This window comes from Sinohyriopsis cumingii, chromosome 17, assembly GCF_028554795.1.
Source record: "Sinohyriopsis cumingii isolate HCF-2022 chromosome 17, ASM2855479v2, whole genome shotgun sequence".
NCBI classification, from domain to species: Eukaryota; Metazoa; Mollusca; class Bivalvia; order Unionida; family Unionidae; genus Sinohyriopsis; species Sinohyriopsis cumingii.
Genome location: NC_142977.1, coordinates 71464776 through 71482989, shown reverse-complemented (window position 1 = coordinate 71482989; position 18214 = coordinate 71464776). Strand labels below are relative to the sequence as shown.

The following is an 18214-nucleotide window of genomic DNA, read 5'->3' as shown; positions in this document are numbered from 1 at the left end:
TATATTTTTTTATATATTTTTTTATATGTACATATGGTAAGTACTAGAAAAACTAAATCTACCAAGGTGTCACAGAGACATTATATATTTACAATACTGGAAAATATTTACAGTTGATACAAAATTAAGACTTAGAAATATTTGATTTGTTTATATGTTGATCATTATAGTTCTTTTATTTACTTATTTAAATATTTGCAAATGGGAACTTTTTTCTCCTTGTTTCATATTGACCATGAAATGTCCTCATGTAACATTCCAAACATATCTAATTAAATGCTGAGAGAATGAATAGGACACACACAGATATTGAATTTATATCAATAAAAACTGTTTACTGTTGATACAACATTTAAAGTATAGGATAGTGAAGTGCTACTGTAATCAGATTGGCACATGTTATCGCTTGTTACAGACCTGTTTACCCATATATTTTCTTGTCAGTATTTTAAGCAATGTCAGTCAGTATTTTAAGATGGCAGTCAGTATTTTCATTCAGTGTCTCTAACATCACAACACAGCACACGTCACCTGTGAAACTGCTCACAAATAGTAGACACTATCAATACACTATAATTACCATTATTTATTATTGCACAACATGCAGACTATATAATATTCTATAAATAAGTCTTAGTTTGTAAAGACGCTGGTATTCAGGCAATTCTGTGTATCAAGGCAAAATCGTCAGAAATTAAACACCACTGACTTTAATGAAGGCTTTAGTTAGTCTATGGGTTTTTAATGGCTATATAATAGGCACTCTTTATCCTATCCAGCTGGTCATCTGTCAACTCTTTGGTAAAATTCTTTGCTTTTGATTTCAGGACCAATAAAGCCTCAATGGTCTGATTAGCTAGTGAGGATCTCTGATCAGTAACATTTTTCCTAACACAGCTGAAAATGCGTTCACAAGCAGCACTGCTATGAGGCACAGTGAGTAAGCTCAGCATGACATCACACAAAGACTGGAGATCAGGTTCCTTGGCAGAAACAGCAATCCAAAATTCGTCAATTCTGTTTTTCAAACACATTGAGATGTCCATTGATTGGTACCGGCAAAACTGCTCTATGATGGTATCAGCAGTTACACTTGGTGGTAACAAGCATGGAAATCTTTTCAGAAAGTAATGTAAATTTATTGATTTTGCTGTTACTTGATTCCTAGGATCCACAACACAAATGTGTTGAAGCAGGGGGTCTTGTAGTGGCAGCTTCACCAAAAGATAGGCACAGATTGCTTCAAAGTAAGCCCTCACCGAGGAATAAAAGTCTGTTATTCTGCTCTTTCGCAGATGATTTTGTTCTGCTTTGCCCAGGAAATCTCTTGCTTCTCCTCCAATTAAAAGGTCTTCATCATCCTTTTGTTTCTGTCGATCTTTGAAGCGGACCTCCTCCACAGTATGATTCAAAATAGCATCTGGCTTAATAAAACGGCTGTATAGATCAGTTAAGAGATTACACAGCAATGGCCGCACCTCATGGATCATGGGGTCCTCTGCTTGTAATTTCAAAAGGACTTTTTCAAATGCCTTGATGGTATAGCTGAGAAATAAACAATACAGCCTGTTTGTCGGAGAACGAACGAACTGGAAAATAACATCAACCTTCTGTGCAGAGTAGCCCCTCTCTTCAGATTTTCCTGGTTTTTTCTTCTTCTGTTCTTCATGGAAGAAATGCTTCAATGGATCCCAATTTTCAAGCAGTCTTGCAAGGCATCTGAAAAACAAGAAGGCAAAAAATTTGAGAAACTGCATAAATCAATATATTTATAAATTTATTCTGACCAGAAATTGACATTAAGGGCATTGACTATATAGTAGATTAACTATTTAAACAATGTACATGTAGCTGAAACATGGAAATGATTATTACAGTGTAAATGAATTGATGGCATATAACTAATGAAACTACAAAGATTCTGATCAGGAAGTCAACAAATCGGAACCTTTCATTACATTCAAAACCTCAACGACAGTTTGCTAACAAATATTATTGCGAATAGTAATCCATCAGTGTCATACCTTCCAATGCTCAGCCATCTGGTTCTTCCATGCTTGAGCATCTTTTTTTGTTCGACGTCATATAGTCCCTGAAGTTCTTTCAGATTTGACTGCCGGACAGTACTTTTTTTAAAGAAGTAAAAGATGTCTACTAGGACTTCATCAACTGGTGGCAGGCACTCTGCACCTCTTTTTGCTGCAAGATGAACTAGGTGAAGGGTGCAGGCAGACAAGAAGACTTCAGGCTGTTCCTTCTCCACAAAGGATAAAACTCCTTTCTTCTTCCCAGTCATTACATTGGCATTGTCAGATCCAAATGAGATGCAATTCTTCCATGGAATCCCACGGATGAAAAGCTCTTTGTGCACAAGATCAAAGATCTTTTCACCTGAAAAAGACATATACATAAACAATCAGAATGCAAATGGTGGAAAAGATAATAAAGAAAAATAACTTTAAAGAAATTTTGACACTTAATATTCTCAAAATCAATACAGAGAAGAATGATGAAATTGTTTTGAACAGAAATAACGAAATACCATATCAAGGGAACAAGATACTAATGTTGTAAAATGAAGCACATAAAGCCTATACCTTGTAACAAAATGTTCAGTCCGATCTTTAGTTTTATAGATAATGATTTAAAGAAACTAGCAAGACAACCTATCATTATCAATAATCCCGATCTGAGCAGGTGTCCTTTGAAAGGCATCACCATCTCCTCCCTGAAAAGTAGTTTTAAAAACATGTAACTAAAAAATTTCTCACCAGTAGCAGAACCTTCACATACAGGTAGTGCCAATAGCTCTGAGCTGACCTGTCCTAATTCTGACTGCTTGGTTCGAACCACAAGAGGAAACTGTGTCTTGTCACCTTCATTGCTTCCATCAGTGGCAATGCTGAATGGGAACTTTATCATGCGTGCAGTTAGGTCACTCATCTGAATTGTTGACATTTCCTTTATAACAGCAGTTGCTTTGTTGCGACAGCACCTCATTCCTAAAGAACGCCAGCAATAACATTACAAAATGGAAACCACTGGCAGAAAGTTTATATTATGAAGCCTATTATTTACCAAAAAAACCAAAGCATTTCAGATATTATTCTAATATCTGCAAACTAATTAACTAAGGACAGAGTATAGCTAAGATACATACAACTGTAATAACGTGCATAACCTGAATTTTTTAATATATTTAACATTTACACCGAGATCATTGCATTTAGTATCTACATCTATGAAATTCTATCCTATTTTGATAATTTTTTTATAGTCAATACTATTTATGGAAATATTTAATGTTTAAACAAGTTTAGCAGCTTTCATGCATCTAACAAACACAGCAGTATGGGGGGGGGGGGCGGCAATTCTTTGACCTTAAACTGTGATTGTTTAGTTTCCGTTTTAATTTTTATTTTAAAAACTATTTTTAGAAAAACAAGTTTGGATCTGATATGAAAGGAAAAAGAACCCACATCGGTCTAAGGACAATGTGTCAATCTGAAGTTATAAGATTAAGAGTGTGCATCTGTGTTTGTGTGTGTGTGAGAGAGAGAGAGAGAGAGAGAGAGAGAGAGAGAGAGAGAGAGAGAGATTGTTTCTAAGTACCTTGTGCAATTCTGGAATCTGGGAACATATTTTTCATTGCTTCCGTTAACTTGTCGGCTGTGCTCAATGACAAATTCATATTTACGATAATCTCACATAAAATCGCCTCAGCACGGGTTATTTGCTTTTGAAATATGTGTTGATCACTGACTTCCTTTCCCTTCATCATCGACAGAATATTTCTATTTCCCTTCACTAATGATGCCAATTTCGCATGATTTTCGGATTCCACATGCCGTGAACAGTCATTCCTTCCATCATGTGCGCAGGAAAAATCAACGTTGCAAACAGTGCAAAGCACAAAATGTTCTCCTTTGGACGTTGGTTTCAGGCATGGCCACAGAGTATGATAAACTGGAAGAAAATGCTGTTTTCTATGTTTCGACTTTGCATTTTCATCATCAGAATCCTGCTGAAACTTTCTTGTCGGCGGCATTTTCTTTGTTTAAATAACCGGATGTTGAGAGTGTTAAAATCAGTGATGTGGCGCAAATTGCAGACACGGACACGGACCAAAGAGACGAGACAACGAAACGAACCGGAATTTAAAAAAACGTAAAAAATAATTTAAAAAAATAAAAAAAATAAATGCAACCTCAAATCGTATTTTCAGATCAATGACCGTAGGACCGTACGGATGGGCCTTATTCCGTACAAATACGGTAAAATACGGATGGGTAAACAGGTCTGTTGTTACAATTGCAAGTAGCCCAGTACATATGCACTACCTCCGTTAGCACTGCAGCACTAATTCAAATGATTTTCAACAACAAATATATAAAATTTAAGCTGTCCCATGCTGTTGGCTTGGCAAAATCATCTTGTGAGAAAGCCTAACCAATACACTCGTTGAAAAGCCACGATGTCGACTCTAAAAGTCTTGGGACAGGGTAGCGCACATATGCCCCTTAAAGTACATGCATCATGTTTTATGGATCACCCATTCAATCTAGTGGACATGGGTAGAGCAGCAGGGAATTAAAGGCCCACTATCAGCAGTGGACTCAATCTGGTGGATTTTTCAAACATTCTAGTGGAAATCCACTCAATCTAGTGAAAAAGTCCATTACAGATTTTATTGCAGCTGTTTTGGGTTTTATGGCACCCATTGTTTTTTCTAATCTATTCTCTCCATGAGTCGACATTTTAAACATATGAAAGAAACCTCGACAGCTTAAACCCAACCATTGCAGATGTCTACTTCATACCTTTACCTAAACAAACACTACCATGGTAACAATTTCTTTTTATACTTATCAGTGACCTAACTAAGGATACATAAAGATGAATGCACATAATGTAGAAAAAATGTGTATTAAATTTAAATGTGACTGATTTCTTTCTGCCCTGTCAGTGATGTAGTGTACATGTCAAGAATTTGCCTCGCTACAGTTTACATTTATATACTCTTCTGCATAAAGCGGTAACATTAATCTTCATTCTGAATAAATTATATTTCATGAATATTTTTTGTGTTGGTTAATTGTCATAGTTACCCTTTTATTTCCATACTATTTCCAATACCCACTTTAAAGAAATTAATCAATGCAGTATTATATATAAGATTCAATCAGAGATTATAAACAAGGCTGTACTATTTATATCAGATGTGTACGATCAAAAACACTAACATTATGATACGCATGTCATAATTCTTTTCAATGTTTATTCTACAAGAATAACATACACATTGACTTTTGCATTGGTAGCCTTCTGAAGAAAATCAAGACCCTTTGAAGTTTTGGAACACCCCCCCCCCTTTGAGTAAATAGACAGACTTTTGCTAAGGTGGTCTTTTGAGGAAAGTCAGGGCTCTTTTGAAATTTTGACACCCACCCACCAAACACTTGACCTGATCCGGCCATTGATGAACAACTTAACTAAGCATTATACAAATACCTTTATCAATTAACTTAGAATATGGTTGATTATTTGAGAGAAATATTTTTTTTAATGCACCCAATTTGTCTACAAAGTATCGAAGTCTAGTCTCGTGCAATAAATTTGACTTTTATGAGAAAAGGTTATTGTCTTCATCACTTGTTTATCAATCTATCATCTAGTACCAGCTGAGAAGCAAATTTGTACATGGAAATCTGCAGCGTCACTTGTTAACAATGGCCAGAGCAGAAGGTGTTGAACCTCGATGTTGTTTTTAGCACCAATGTTTCTGAATCAAATGCTTTATGTTGATTGTGTAAAAATGAATTATGAATTTATAACATGAACTGAGAACTGCAATTTGGTTCAGTTGTGATATTTTCGCTTATTAGTGTCATTGCTTATTTTCTTATTATATATTATCGAATCTGGTCATAATTAACGTGTTCATGCTTCAGAAATGTAATAGACTGAAAGACAAATGAATGATCACTACTAAATCTAATCAAAGTGAATACAGTGACAATATTCACAACTACATTAGAATACATGTGAATTTGTTTAAGATAAACAGAACATGATAGAAATTTAAAATTTTTGAAGCCAAGACCACTTCCATCTCCAGTTTTTGGAGTAAATGTAGTTAACAAAGTTTTACCAGGAGATATCTATCAAAAGTTGTAAAAAATAAGAAGCCACATTTTAATGGCAATCAGTGCAATGAGATTTTATAGCTTGGTAAATTTGTGATTTTGCCATTTTCAGGCAATGTATAGGGTATTAGTGATAGATATGCTCTGTTCAGCTTTTGCCTAATACCATACATGTTAAACAATGGGGTGGAGCACTGTAGGTGGTGGGGGTGGCAAGAAGTAAGAACGAGAATAAGTAAGTGCTAGTAGTGTTTTTCTTATTTTCTTATTGTCAAATCTGGTAATAATGAAGATGTACGAACTTGGTGCTTCAAACATTTCATAGACAGAAAGGTGAATGAGTGAGCATTACTGCAATAACATTCGTGATAACCTTAGAATTAACAGGAAACATTCTCAATAATCAGGAAATCCATTTCTACATCCAGAATGGAGTAAATGAAGTTTTATAAGAGATATTTGTTTAAAGCCATGACAAATAAGAAGCCACATGAATAGCAATCAGTGCAATTACAGACAAATTGGCAAGCATGTGGTTTAGCTATTTTGGGCAATTTACAAAGCATTATTGATAGATGTGTGTTCAGCTTACAAGTTAAACAAGGGGGAAAAAGAGGTATGAAGAAGAAGAAATTCCAATTAGAAAAAAGTGTTAGAGAAACAAATGTACAAACAGGATATTTGTTCTACCGTAAATAAAATTATATCAACCATAGATACCCATTTCACAACTAAGTTTGCATAATAGTAGGCATTTTCATTGAATTGCAAAAGATCATATGATGTACATATATGCACTGCAGAAAACTTTAATGCTACTGCAGTAATTGTCATGTAGATTAAAAAAAGGTAATGTACCAAATTTTCATCTGTTATAACTGAAAATAATACAAGTTATCTCGTGATGAAAATATTTAAGTCATTTTACTTTTCATCACTTTCACCTATTGGTTATAGAAAGCAGAATCAAGTGGCTCATAAAGCCTGCATAAAAACATAGGTAAACAGTAAAAGTAAACATGTGTCTACTTCCTGAGAAAATGTGTTGTAGGATATGTATATTTGGGTCACATGTACTAAACTGGCTGGTCTAGCAGTAGTTGCTTATTGGATAATGCTGTGTATATTTCGTTGTGTGGGAAAATGTTAAGCAAACAATTTAAAAGTGACTGGCAGAATATACTTTCATCTGATTTCTTTTTCCTATTTTATTTAAAAGCAGAATCTCTCTCTCTCTCTCTCATATTAAAATTACTATAATTAAACTTTGTATATTTTGTGAAACACCTAAATTGCATAAGCATTGCTTGTGCAAGAATCTTTAATCTCTCACAACACACATATGTGTGATTGTGTTATGCATATTTAATTTGCATTATTTCTTAGGGGGCTTTTCTGACTTTTTATTTATTTCATTATTTACTACTGATAATGCAATATTTAATGTTGGACTTGAATTGTCCAAAATCAAGTTCATTTTCTACCTGACCTGAATCACTGATTTTGGTTTTGTAAACAACTTGTTTATCTCAATCTGAGTCTAGAACTTTGGAAATTCCTCATGAAATGCCAGGTCAAAGTAATATACTTCTAATTATAACTAAGAGTTTATTTTGTAAACATTATGAACCTACCAGAAAGAAACTTTCCATTAGGCAATATGTTTGTTTTTTTCTTTTCAGAAAATGCTAACTGTGACCTGAGGTCAGGCAGAAGACTATATAATCTTGTCTTTCTAGAAATTAATTATTCATGCTATAAAATCTTGAGGCAGAATCAGTTGTGTTATTGTTGTGCTTAGTAGTTCATTTGGTTTGGAATTTTATCATTCAAATTATTTATTCACTGGAAATACAAAGTTCTCTTTAAAAATAACATTCTTAGAAACAGAGACTTGAAGTTATAGTGAAATTTCAAATAAGGATATATTCTTGGAACTATTATGTGATTCCAACAAAATACTGCTGGCACATCATCACTACACGGGCCACCACAGGCATGTCAACACTTCCAGCATTGGATTTAATTTGGATTTCCACTAAAGTTTATTCAGAACTTTAATTATTAGGAATTGTGTCTGTAATTCTAGGATTATTTGGGATTTAATTTGAAATGCTGTAAGTCATTTTTTTCTTCACATTTTCAGTTTATATTCTTGGGAAATAAACTATTTCTTGAATTTTATAAAGCTTGCTGCTTCTCACTCTTTTCTAATACTTATTTTAAGACCATAGTCATAATGGTTGCGTTTTGGTGGGTGAGTCTTTGAATATTAAACAGCACTGTGTACAACTTAAAAAGAACAATCTGCACTGTGTACAGTAGCTGAGCCAACAGTTAAGTTCAACATGCTGTAGTGGATGTCAGCGATTACATAATTACATTGCTGTGACTTCTACTGGGGAAATAAAACTTAATCTGTCCACTACAAGCCACTAAGTAGGCAGTCCACAATGACCATGATGTCCTGTTCATGATGGACACATTGTGAAAATGATTCAGGTCCACCATGTCGATTTTCACAAAAAACACGATGCACATACTGTACATGTATATAATACATGACAAGGCTTGTAATGCTTTTGGTATGTGTGCTTACAGTAATGGATTTTAGTAATCTGTATTTCATTTTAAAGGGTAGAAACTTTTATTTTTAATAACACACCGATTTTAATGATTTAGATGTGGGAGAAGTTTAGAGTTAATCAGGTTCATCTGGCTAGACAGTGTTACGCTCACCTTAGATCAGTTTCATGCAGCTAGACAGTGTTACACTCACCTTAGATCAGGTTCATCTGGCTAGACAGTGTTACACTCACCTTAGATCAGTTTCATTTGGCTAGACAGTGTTACACTCACCTTAGATCAGTTTCATCCAGCTAGACAGTGTTACTTTCACCTTAGATCAGCATTCTCAAGACTGCAGCTTTATTAATGCATTTCAGGTCAACACAAATATGCCAACATATTTCTGTGAGTACATAATTACTTATCATTGTAAGATATTGGTAATTTGCATTTTAATGAAAAATTCCAACCGTATCAATTTCCAGTGTACCAAAACCATTAAGCAAGTGCCTCTGTTGTCTGCCAATTCACTTAATTGGCAGACACAATGTATTTAAGAGTTTATGGAAAACACATCCAAACATTTCAACCCTATATGTGATTTTCTGTGAAGGCATGCAAAATGTCAATCTATAACATGTCTTATTTGTAATTTGAACCAAGTAACATTGTTCATCGAAATGGGTTAACATATTGTTTTTGTAAAATGTATAATTAACCCTACTCACTGGAACATTTCAATTCAGTTGTCAAATTGTCAATTATGAAGGTGAGTAGTTCTTGTATGTTGTCAAGCTCTTCGATTTTGGAGATCAGTAAATCTTGTATGTAGCACGCAATCCCCTTTAAGTATGAAATCGAAGTGATCAGTTTTGAAAAGTACTGAAACATATGATGTTTGCTTTTGTGCTAAGCAATACATTTTACATGAACTTTACCCATTTCAATTTGAAACTTGAATTGGATACCTGCGTGAAAATGAATTTGATTTCTTTTCCTCTACTATTTGGTTTAGACTAACAAACTGTGGCTCATTGGGCAAAAATTATCTATTGTTGACACACATGTGATGTCATGCCATTCTGATCTTGGGTGCTTTTTAAAAGTAGTAAATAGTCAGTTATATCTGAAAAATGCAAATCTGCATCTAAGTCTAGGGATGAAAATTTTTTGTGCTGTCATCGTGAGAGGATGAGAGTCTTTCCTATGCCTGGTTAGTTTTTATGATCACAACCATGTATTTCTTACCTGACTGATTTTTAAATACTCTTCATTAAAACTGGCTTCATGCAGTGTAATCATGCTCTTCTTAATTGTGCTTATCTTAATGGGTCCATTTGCAAGTCCCGTCAGAGTTTCCCGAACTCGTGCCTCCAGTTCACAACTGCTGCGCCAAGCTTTGTAGATACAGTCCAGAGTGGTCAGTTCCTCATCTTTGTCTCTGCCATATTTTGGGTAAATTGCTATCACATGGATGGAGTTCTGTGTGTAGCTTTGATGAAACCGTAGCACATCACAGTCCACATTTTGTTCAACTGAAATAAAATGGCTCAACAACTATAGTAAATTGTGTGAACTAAATGGGAAATTTCGAACCTTAGAGAAAATACCTTCAGAAGCACAGAGAACACCCAAGTCAGAAATCAACAAAGAGGATCCTCTGGTGTCTAAGCATTTCAACCTACCTGACCACAAGATAGATTGTTGTCAGTATGTAATAACAGAAATTATTTTGGCAACACATATATTGTATAAACATTAAGATTACAGTTTAGAAGGGAATCAACATGTGGATGGATGGAAGAACAGACAAAATGACACAACAACACTGGAACAGAATAATTTTTTAATATAAACTCATGATGATAATGGTATTCTGAGAGATAAGAAACAAAGTCCTTACTCTACTGAAATTGGCTTTAAACTCGTCAGATAATGTTCACAACGATTTCTCCAAAGTTTCTTTTTTCAAGCACTTTTTGTTTCCCTGGAATTATTATACTTTTATTAGCATGTGCAATATTTGCTATAATTTGTACAAACTTGAAAGTGTTCAAAACTAAAATCTCTCTGAAAATATTAAATTAAATTGATGTTTCCTTTTAATAAGAAGCAATATAAGGATCTCTGAAAATATATATCAAGAGCAATACATTTAGCAGTAAAATAACAGTACAAGTCTTAGAGAAAACTGGAATATCTTGAATACAATATATAGTCCATGGTTACTATGATATAAATTTGAAACTATCTGGTTAAGGGGTTTCTGAGAATAAGTCTTTCAAAGCTGCTCTTATTCTTTGAAGCATGCTCTGTTATAAAGTTTCATCCTATGCCAGTGAAGACTTATTTATTCTTTGTTATTTCCAACAGTCTCATAGAATATAAATATTGTATTAAACTCAGAGCCAAAAAGATCTACAAAGGCATTTTTGGACAGAATACATGTACCTAGATACACAGCATGCTAGGTAGTATTTAACAGAGTAACCATGAACAGCACATTTGTATGTCCCTCCTGGCAGCCACTAGTAGGGCATGATTGCCCAAAGAGAGATCACCCAAGCACTGACCAATAAATCTCTGTTATTGACTTTGTGTCAAGGTATGCAGTCTTGAATTAAACTTAATGAGCAGAACCATTATTTTTTTTTACTTATCATTGCATGACCTCTGCCCTTTAGACCCCATAATCTACAAGTTTCTTTAGTACACCCTTCCATATCTCGGGGAATTTGCCATCTTTGCTAGCCAAGGTTCTGATATGTTAACCCTATCTACACCTTGGTGGATAAATCAGATATTTCAGTGCTTTGTCCTTGAAACATTTATTGTATTTCATAGTTGCCTCCCTTAGTTGTTGTTGTTGTTGTGGGGGTTTAACACCATTTTTCAGCACAAGATAGGCTATACATGGCGGCCAGTATTAGTGGTGGAGGAAGAACCCAGGAAAACCCTGGAAAGAACCACCGACCCACAAGAAGCTACTGCCACGCCTCCCTTAGTATGTAATGCCAACTAACCAATAATGTGTAAAAGTGGTGCTTAGTACATCTGCCAAAAATCGAGGAGGCAATTGACTTCAGAAGGATACTCTGTAAGTTTAACACTGAAAGATTTGACTATGTACTAGAAAGAAACTATTACAGATGTATTTTGAAGGCTAGGATGTATTTGTACAAAACGGACAAGCAGTGGAAAATTGATTATTTATGAGCCCATTCCAGCACTGTGTTCCACTTCTCTCCATCATGTAAGAACAGTGTTCAAATTTTAACCAGATGATTTTGTTTGGATGTGGTGGCCTGAAATTCATAGACCCAGAGCATTGAAATATCTGATAAATCCACTAAGGTGTAGATAGGGTTAACATATCAGAACCTTGGCTAGCATTGATAGAAACTTGTGCCAGAATAAACATTATTATACAGCATAGCATTTCTTTAATCCATAATGACTTGATTCTTTTACCTTTGGACTCCAAAATCCACCTTTCATCTGAACTAGTGTTATTGTGTGGAAACTGCTTTTCATTTTTCATTCACAATGTCTCTGAGATGTGACCTTTTCACCAAAAATCTGTAAGATTTCTCCTTACTCCAAATGGTTTCACACTAGTTTCATACTTGGCACAGAGTTTCATTTTCAAAGAAAAACATTGCAAAGTTGTCCTCAAGCATTATCCTGGTTAGTTAAAAATCTTAAATACTGTTAAAATAACTCAATTCCCTTTATTTTGGAATGTAATTGATGGGTGTAAATTGGTTTTAAGAGTATGCAGACTGGCCTGACTTTAGATGTGCACCTATCGAAAGACTCAATTCGGTCATTTCTGCTGCCTGGACTTCAGAGGCAAATTGGAAAATAAAACTTGCTTGATAACTTTTGTTTTTAATTCTTTGAAATTCTATAATTCATCTATCATACTTTAAAATGCTAGCATTGTCTACACTAGCAAAATTTATTTTTCCTAGTGCAACAACTGCTCAAGTTAGTGCATTTGTACTTGTTTAACCTCATTTCTCAAGCACATGGGAACAGCCATTTTATCAGCTGTTTGCTTCAGGCAGCTTTTAGTTTCTCCAATACCACATAAAGAATTTTAAGTCGCAGTGCATGAAGGTAGCATTTAGGTAAACCATCATTGTCTCCATTATGCTTCTTGTAAATGCACATGTTAAGGATACAATCCCAGTTTCAGAAGTACAGTACTTAATAACTGTACAACAGACCAAGTACCAGTTACATAATTTAGTCACAGTGCATGATGAAGAATTAGTGTTACTGTGCAGAAGCCAATTTCTGTTTTCATTCACAAGGATTGTGGCATATAACCCTACTAATCTGCATTAGCTGAAAGACTGATTCACATATGACCTTGACCTATGACCAATTTAGCCTCAAAATCAATAGACTTCTTTCTTACCAGATGTTAAGCAGGTCACAAGCTCTGCTGAAAGTATATAGTCAGAAATAATATTATTTTATGTCAGAAACTATTTTCCATTTTTCTGTGGTATCTTTTAACCATAATGAATGGGCTTCTTCCTTACTACTGGAGCTGGGGCCATGACTGGCCATGTGGTCTAAAATGCTTACCATAACAGATCACTACCATCTCACCTCTGTCTGCGTGGGTTTGCATCTTGAGATTGACCAGTGTAGGTACATGAGAAAGCTTGGCAGTATCTTCCCATGGGTTGGTGGTTCTTTCCAAAGTTTTCCTGGATTCTTCCTCCACCAGTTATACTGGCTGCCATGTATAGCCCATCATGTGCTGAGAAATGGTTTTAAACCTCAAAACAACAACATCTTCTGATGCTGGACAATAATGAAATTTTGATCTGTGATATAAAGCTAATGTTACTGTGCAGAAGGTATTTTTTTCTTTCTTTCTGTCACACTGACCACAGACTTTAATCTTTTGACTCCAATATCTGCACTAGTTGGAAAACTGAGACACATATGACCATGACCTTTGAGCTATTTGTCATCAACATCAATAGTCTTCTTTCTTACCCACTGTGTAAGCCAGCCACAAACTCTGGTAAATGTATATGGTCAAAAGCTATTCTTTTCTTTAGAAGCTATTTCCCATTTAGAAACTATTTCCCATTTTCTGCCACATATTTTGATCCCAACTGCTTCAGAAGCTTCATTACTTCAGGTGCATGAGATTAATGAAATTTAGGTATGCTATGTAAAGGTAAGTTTAACAGCCTTCTTCCTTACTCTAAATGCAAGCCATCCCGAAAGTTTTGTCCCAGTCTGTGATGTAAAACTAAGTTTGACAGCCCTCTTCCTTACTTTAAATGCAAGCCATCCTGAAAGTTTTGTCCCAGTCTGTGATGTGGAACTTAATGTTATTATGCAAAATAATGAGTAGGAAATATGCAAGATTTCAGTCACAGATTTGAAAAACCTGTCACACATAAGTACACCTGATGACATTAAATTCACATGTTTAGCCTCTGAGTCCATGGATATCCTTTTACAATGTCAGCCAGTTATGATCTTGAACATATTATTTCAAAAGGAAATGGGAGAAAATACTGAATTATATCTATTGGTGATAAATAGGAAAATCATGACCTTTGATCTATTTATCCAGGGCCAAATTTGTTGGCAAAACTCACTCTTCTTCCTTGAACATTCTGGCCCTTGAGTTAAACTTCCAGATCCCACAGAGTGGAAATGATCGTCGTACTTGAACATAAAGAAAATATTTTTTCTTGCCCTTCATAGTCTACAAGAAAATAATCCTGTATATCAAGGGATTAAAGACGGGATTATCGTCAAACAAAAAACATTCATTGAGAAAAGAAATTAATTTTACCTGTATGAGTAATGATGTCCTGTTTCAGCTTATCAACTGTCTCTGGAAGAGAGCTAAACATGAAACATTCTGGTATTATAGAGCCTTTGAGATGAATGGAAATGTGCAATTTATCTTGATTGTAATATGTCAAGAAAAGCTGCCTTTCTCTTTGAGAACTGCTAGTTGGGCTCATACATTTGGTGCCATCAGTGTCACTCACTGGCAGATCAAAATGACCTAGAATGAAATCCTTCAGGGCAGTCAGTGTTACAGCATGGTCACTGTGACAACGTAAATGATACTTAACACAGGGCAATTCCATATACATGTTTTCTTTATTTCCTCTTTGTCTTTCACATTTATCACAGCAAAATATATAATTTTCCCCCACTATCTTACTGTCTAATCCCTGTAGTCCCTTACACAGGATGTCCGTATAACGACTGCCATGACACTGACCTTTACCCACACATGGTATAATAGATTTCTGATCCGTGTCACATGAAGATAACTGATGAATGCGGACCTTTTCTTCATTTGTAGAGTGTGCACTAGAATTCAACCCTTGACTATCAGTAAAATTCTGGGAGTCTGCATGACAACAGTCCAGAATGACAAGTACTTGATCTACATGAAGTTTCTCGTGCAGCATCTCCTTTATCCATTTTGTTGAAGATTTCAGGGTCTCATCTTCATTCCCCAGGTAAAGTCCATTTTTCTTACAACAATGTCCACTGAAGTAAAAAATGAAGAGAGAATCTGGAAGTCTGCCTCCTTCCTCTTGCTCATTTTTCTGAACTTCTCTGTCAATCATGTTTTTTTTACTTTCTTTTATCATCAAACTGATCTCTTCAAATGCAATTTCAATACGTTTTCCCATTTCTTCTTTTGTCCCTGGATTGTTGGGTTTCACAACCTTTATACATTCTGCCCTGGAAGGAAAAAAGGAAATGATTTAGGTCTATTTAAGCAATAATTCAAGAAATGTTGATAAAATGATATACATTTTCTGCACCGACATGTCTATGCTTACAAGATCAAAATACATTTAATTCCAAAACTGTTCTATTTTAAGTAATGGTGGACATAATGGATGGCAGAACATCATTATTTGTATAAAGTTTGAAAGGTTTTCATGCCAGGATGCTTTCGGTCAAATAAGACCAAATTATGTTCAGTATATTTATAGAAAATTGTTTTTTGCTTTTGTTTGAATGACACTTACAATGCATTATTGGCTTATATCGTAATGACAAGATGGAAACTAAGTGCCTTTCCCAGTGAGGCAGATGACCTGGTTGGGCATTGAACGCTTGGACAATCAATGAATCTGGTGCTTTACTAACTGAGCTTTTGCATCTTCCCAGACCTGAAGATAAAGACATTTAAAAGTTTTTCTGTTTTAGTAACTGTGGCCACATTTGAAGGATCAACATCAGTTGTATAAATGGCCTCTATGCCAAGCATGCTTTCTGTCAAACTTGGTAAAATTTTGTTCAGCAATTTTTAAGAAGTTTTTCAAATAAGAACAGCCATATTTGAAATTATGTGAAAACTCTTTTGTAAACATTTGACATGTCTGCATGCTAGGATGTGTTCTGGGAAGTGACATCGAAGTCAGCATCTTTTTGGCAAAGTGAAGTTGTTTAGAGATTGTTATATCTTTCAGTTAAGGTGGTCATATCTTCAAGCAGATTGGTGGATTTTGCCCCAACCTGAAAGGTCTTTATGTCAGGATATGTTCAGTCAAGTTCACTCAGATTTATTCAGCCGATTTGTAAAAGTGGTTTAATGAATTACAAACAATTTTCAGTGCAAGTGTTTACTCAGTTCACCAGTGCTTTAATTTGACTAAACTCTTCCTTCTCACCACTGTCAGAAATTGGATATTGTCAATGTTCTATAATATAAAGGTTTCATTTTGATGCTACCTCTGTGATATAAAAAAATCTTTTGGTTTTCAGTCTTTCTATGGAAAGTACAAATATTAATAAAATCCTGAAGTGTCTGCAATTATTTAAGTCTGAAGCAGAGATGTTTGCTTTTCCAAATTTTTTAGAATTCACACCCCAGTATCTCGCAAAAGAAACTGTATGACTATGGGACAAGTTATTACTAAACTTCATACTTAAACATGACAACATATTTAGCTTTCATATAAAAGCTATAAGGTAATTTATAAAATGGAAAGGGAGACATCTTGTTATTTTACAAGGCCTATGTTTGAATGAAAATTTTAATAAGCAATTTTATAAATAATGTATCTGACACAAACAGTAACAGACCTAGCACCCAGTACAAAAGGATGTTTCGCTGTAAGGACATCGACCACCTTTTCAACATCTCTTATGAACATCTGTGCAATCTTGGAAGGCTCATCAACAGATAAAAACTGCTGCATTCCCTCAACATTGTTGCCAGCAACAAAGACACCATACACATGGTCACCTGTATGAAAACAAAACAAAAATTCTCACAGATAATAAACATATATATATATATATATATATATATATATATATATAAATAAAATCAATCACAGTAAATATAAATCTGGGCATTTGCTATCTAGAAGCCAAATAATGTTATTTTCCAATATATTCCTGTGAAACTCTTTGATCAACCAATATATTACAACTAGTGAAACAAGCATATGTTACTGGAGTATTTCTTACACTTTTCCATGTAAACCCCCAACCAACTCCAACATTTTTCCAAAATGACAAGCAGTACAAGCACTTACATATCTACAGGACTTGTACTGAAGGTAGGACAAAATAAATATTTTTTAACAAAGCAAATGATATACGCTCTAGTGCCTTCGTTAGCATGGCCTTTTCTTGCAGATCACAACATTTTGCTACTTCACACAGTTCTGTTTGCTACTGTGTTAAAAATGTACAAGACCTCTTGTCCTGAATCTTAATCAGTCTTTCTCTGTGGTAAAAAAGTGAATATTGTAAAATGTCAACATGTTCCAAAACTTCAATTATTAGCAACAAGCTAGGTCATTTAAAGTTATCTCACTATCAAGTTCCTTAAGATACAAGTCTATATTCCAAGTTCCTTATGACATACATCTATATTCCAAGTTCCTTATGACACAAGCCTATATTCCAAATTCCTTATGACAAGTCTATATTCCAAGTTCCTTATGATACAAGTCAATATTCAAAGTTCCTTATGACACAATTCTATAGTCTATATACCAAGTTTCTTAAGATACAAGTCTATATTCCAAGTTCCTTATGACACAAGTCTATATTCCAAGTTCCTTATGATACAAGTCTATATTCCAAGTTCCTTAAGAAACAAGCCTTTATTCCAAGTTCCTTACAATACAAGTCTATATTCAAAGTTTCTTAAGAAACAAGCCTATATTCCAAGTTCCTTCTATATTCAAAGTTCCTTGTGATACAAGTCTATAGTCTATATACCAAGTTCCTTGTGATACAAGTCTATAGTCTATATTCCAAGTTCCTTCAGATACAAGTCTATATTCCACGTTCCTTAAGACACAAGTTTATAATCCAAGTTCCTTATGATGCAAGCCTATATTCCAAGTTCCTTATGATACAAGCCTATATTCAAAGTTCCTTAGGACACAAGCCTATATTCAAAGTTCCTTAGGACACAGGTCTATATTCCAAGTTCCTTAAGACACAAGTCTATATTCCAAGTT

At 34.7% G+C, this 18214-nt stretch overlaps 3 protein-coding genes across 5 annotated transcripts in view; 1 reads left to right on the top strand and 2 right to left on the bottom strand.

The window, feature by feature from the left end:
- LOC149779212 (uncharacterized protein CXorf38 homolog) overlaps positions 1-8784 on the top strand; it is a 61124-nt gene extending 52340 nt beyond the window's left edge. Inside the window, exon 4 of one of the 2 annotated variants that reach the window (XM_089939783.1) lies at positions 7829-8784. In XM_089939783.1, the coding sequence (XP_089795909.1) occupies positions 7829-7849 (21 nt within the window). In that variant the 3' untranslated portion in view covers positions 7850-8784. The remainder of the gene's footprint in view (positions 1-7828) is intronic. The other variant, XM_089939782.1, reaches the window with a different exon arrangement.
- Positions 1-18214, bottom strand: part of LOC149779211 (uncharacterized) — a 152017-nt gene that overhangs the window by 15351 nt on the left and 118452 nt on the right. For both annotated transcript variants that reach the window (XR_016415587.1, XM_089939781.1), the window contains exons 19-21: positions 16818-16980; positions 14551-15464; positions 9963-10249 (exon numbers count right to left, since the gene is read on the bottom strand). Coding sequence is in view for 1 of the 2 variants with exons in the window: in XM_089939781.1 (XP_089795907.1) it covers positions 9963-10249; positions 14551-15464; positions 16818-16980 (1364 nt within the window). In the remaining variant the exon portion in view is untranslated. The remainder of the gene's footprint in view (positions 1-9962; positions 10250-14550; positions 15465-16817; positions 16981-18214) is intronic.
- On the bottom strand, positions 732-4305 carry LOC149779213 (zinc finger protein 862-like). The gene is made up of 4 exons (XM_089940322.1): positions 3613-4305; positions 2772-3002; positions 2025-2391; positions 732-1719 (listed from the first exon to the last, which is right to left on the bottom strand). The coding sequence occupies exons 1-4, from the start codon at positions 4046-4048 to the stop codon at positions 732-734; spliced, it is 2022 nt and encodes a 673-aa protein (XP_089796448.1). The 5' UTR covers positions 4049-4305.

Bases quoted from the DNA above. Each gene is read 5' to 3' on its own strand.
- LOC149779213 (XM_089940322.1), bottom strand. From the start codon at position 4,048: ATGCCGCCGACAAGAAAGTTTCAGCAGGATTCTGATGATGAAAATGCA. The intron at 2,392-2,771 runs GTGAGAAATTTT...TGTCTTTTTCAG, and splicing joins ATGTGAAGGTTCTGCTACTG to GTGAAAAGATCTTTGATCTT. The intron at 1,720-2,024 runs GTATGACACTGA...CTTGTTTTTCAG, and splicing joins AGATGGCTGAGCATTGGAAG to ATGCCTTGCAAGACTGCTTG.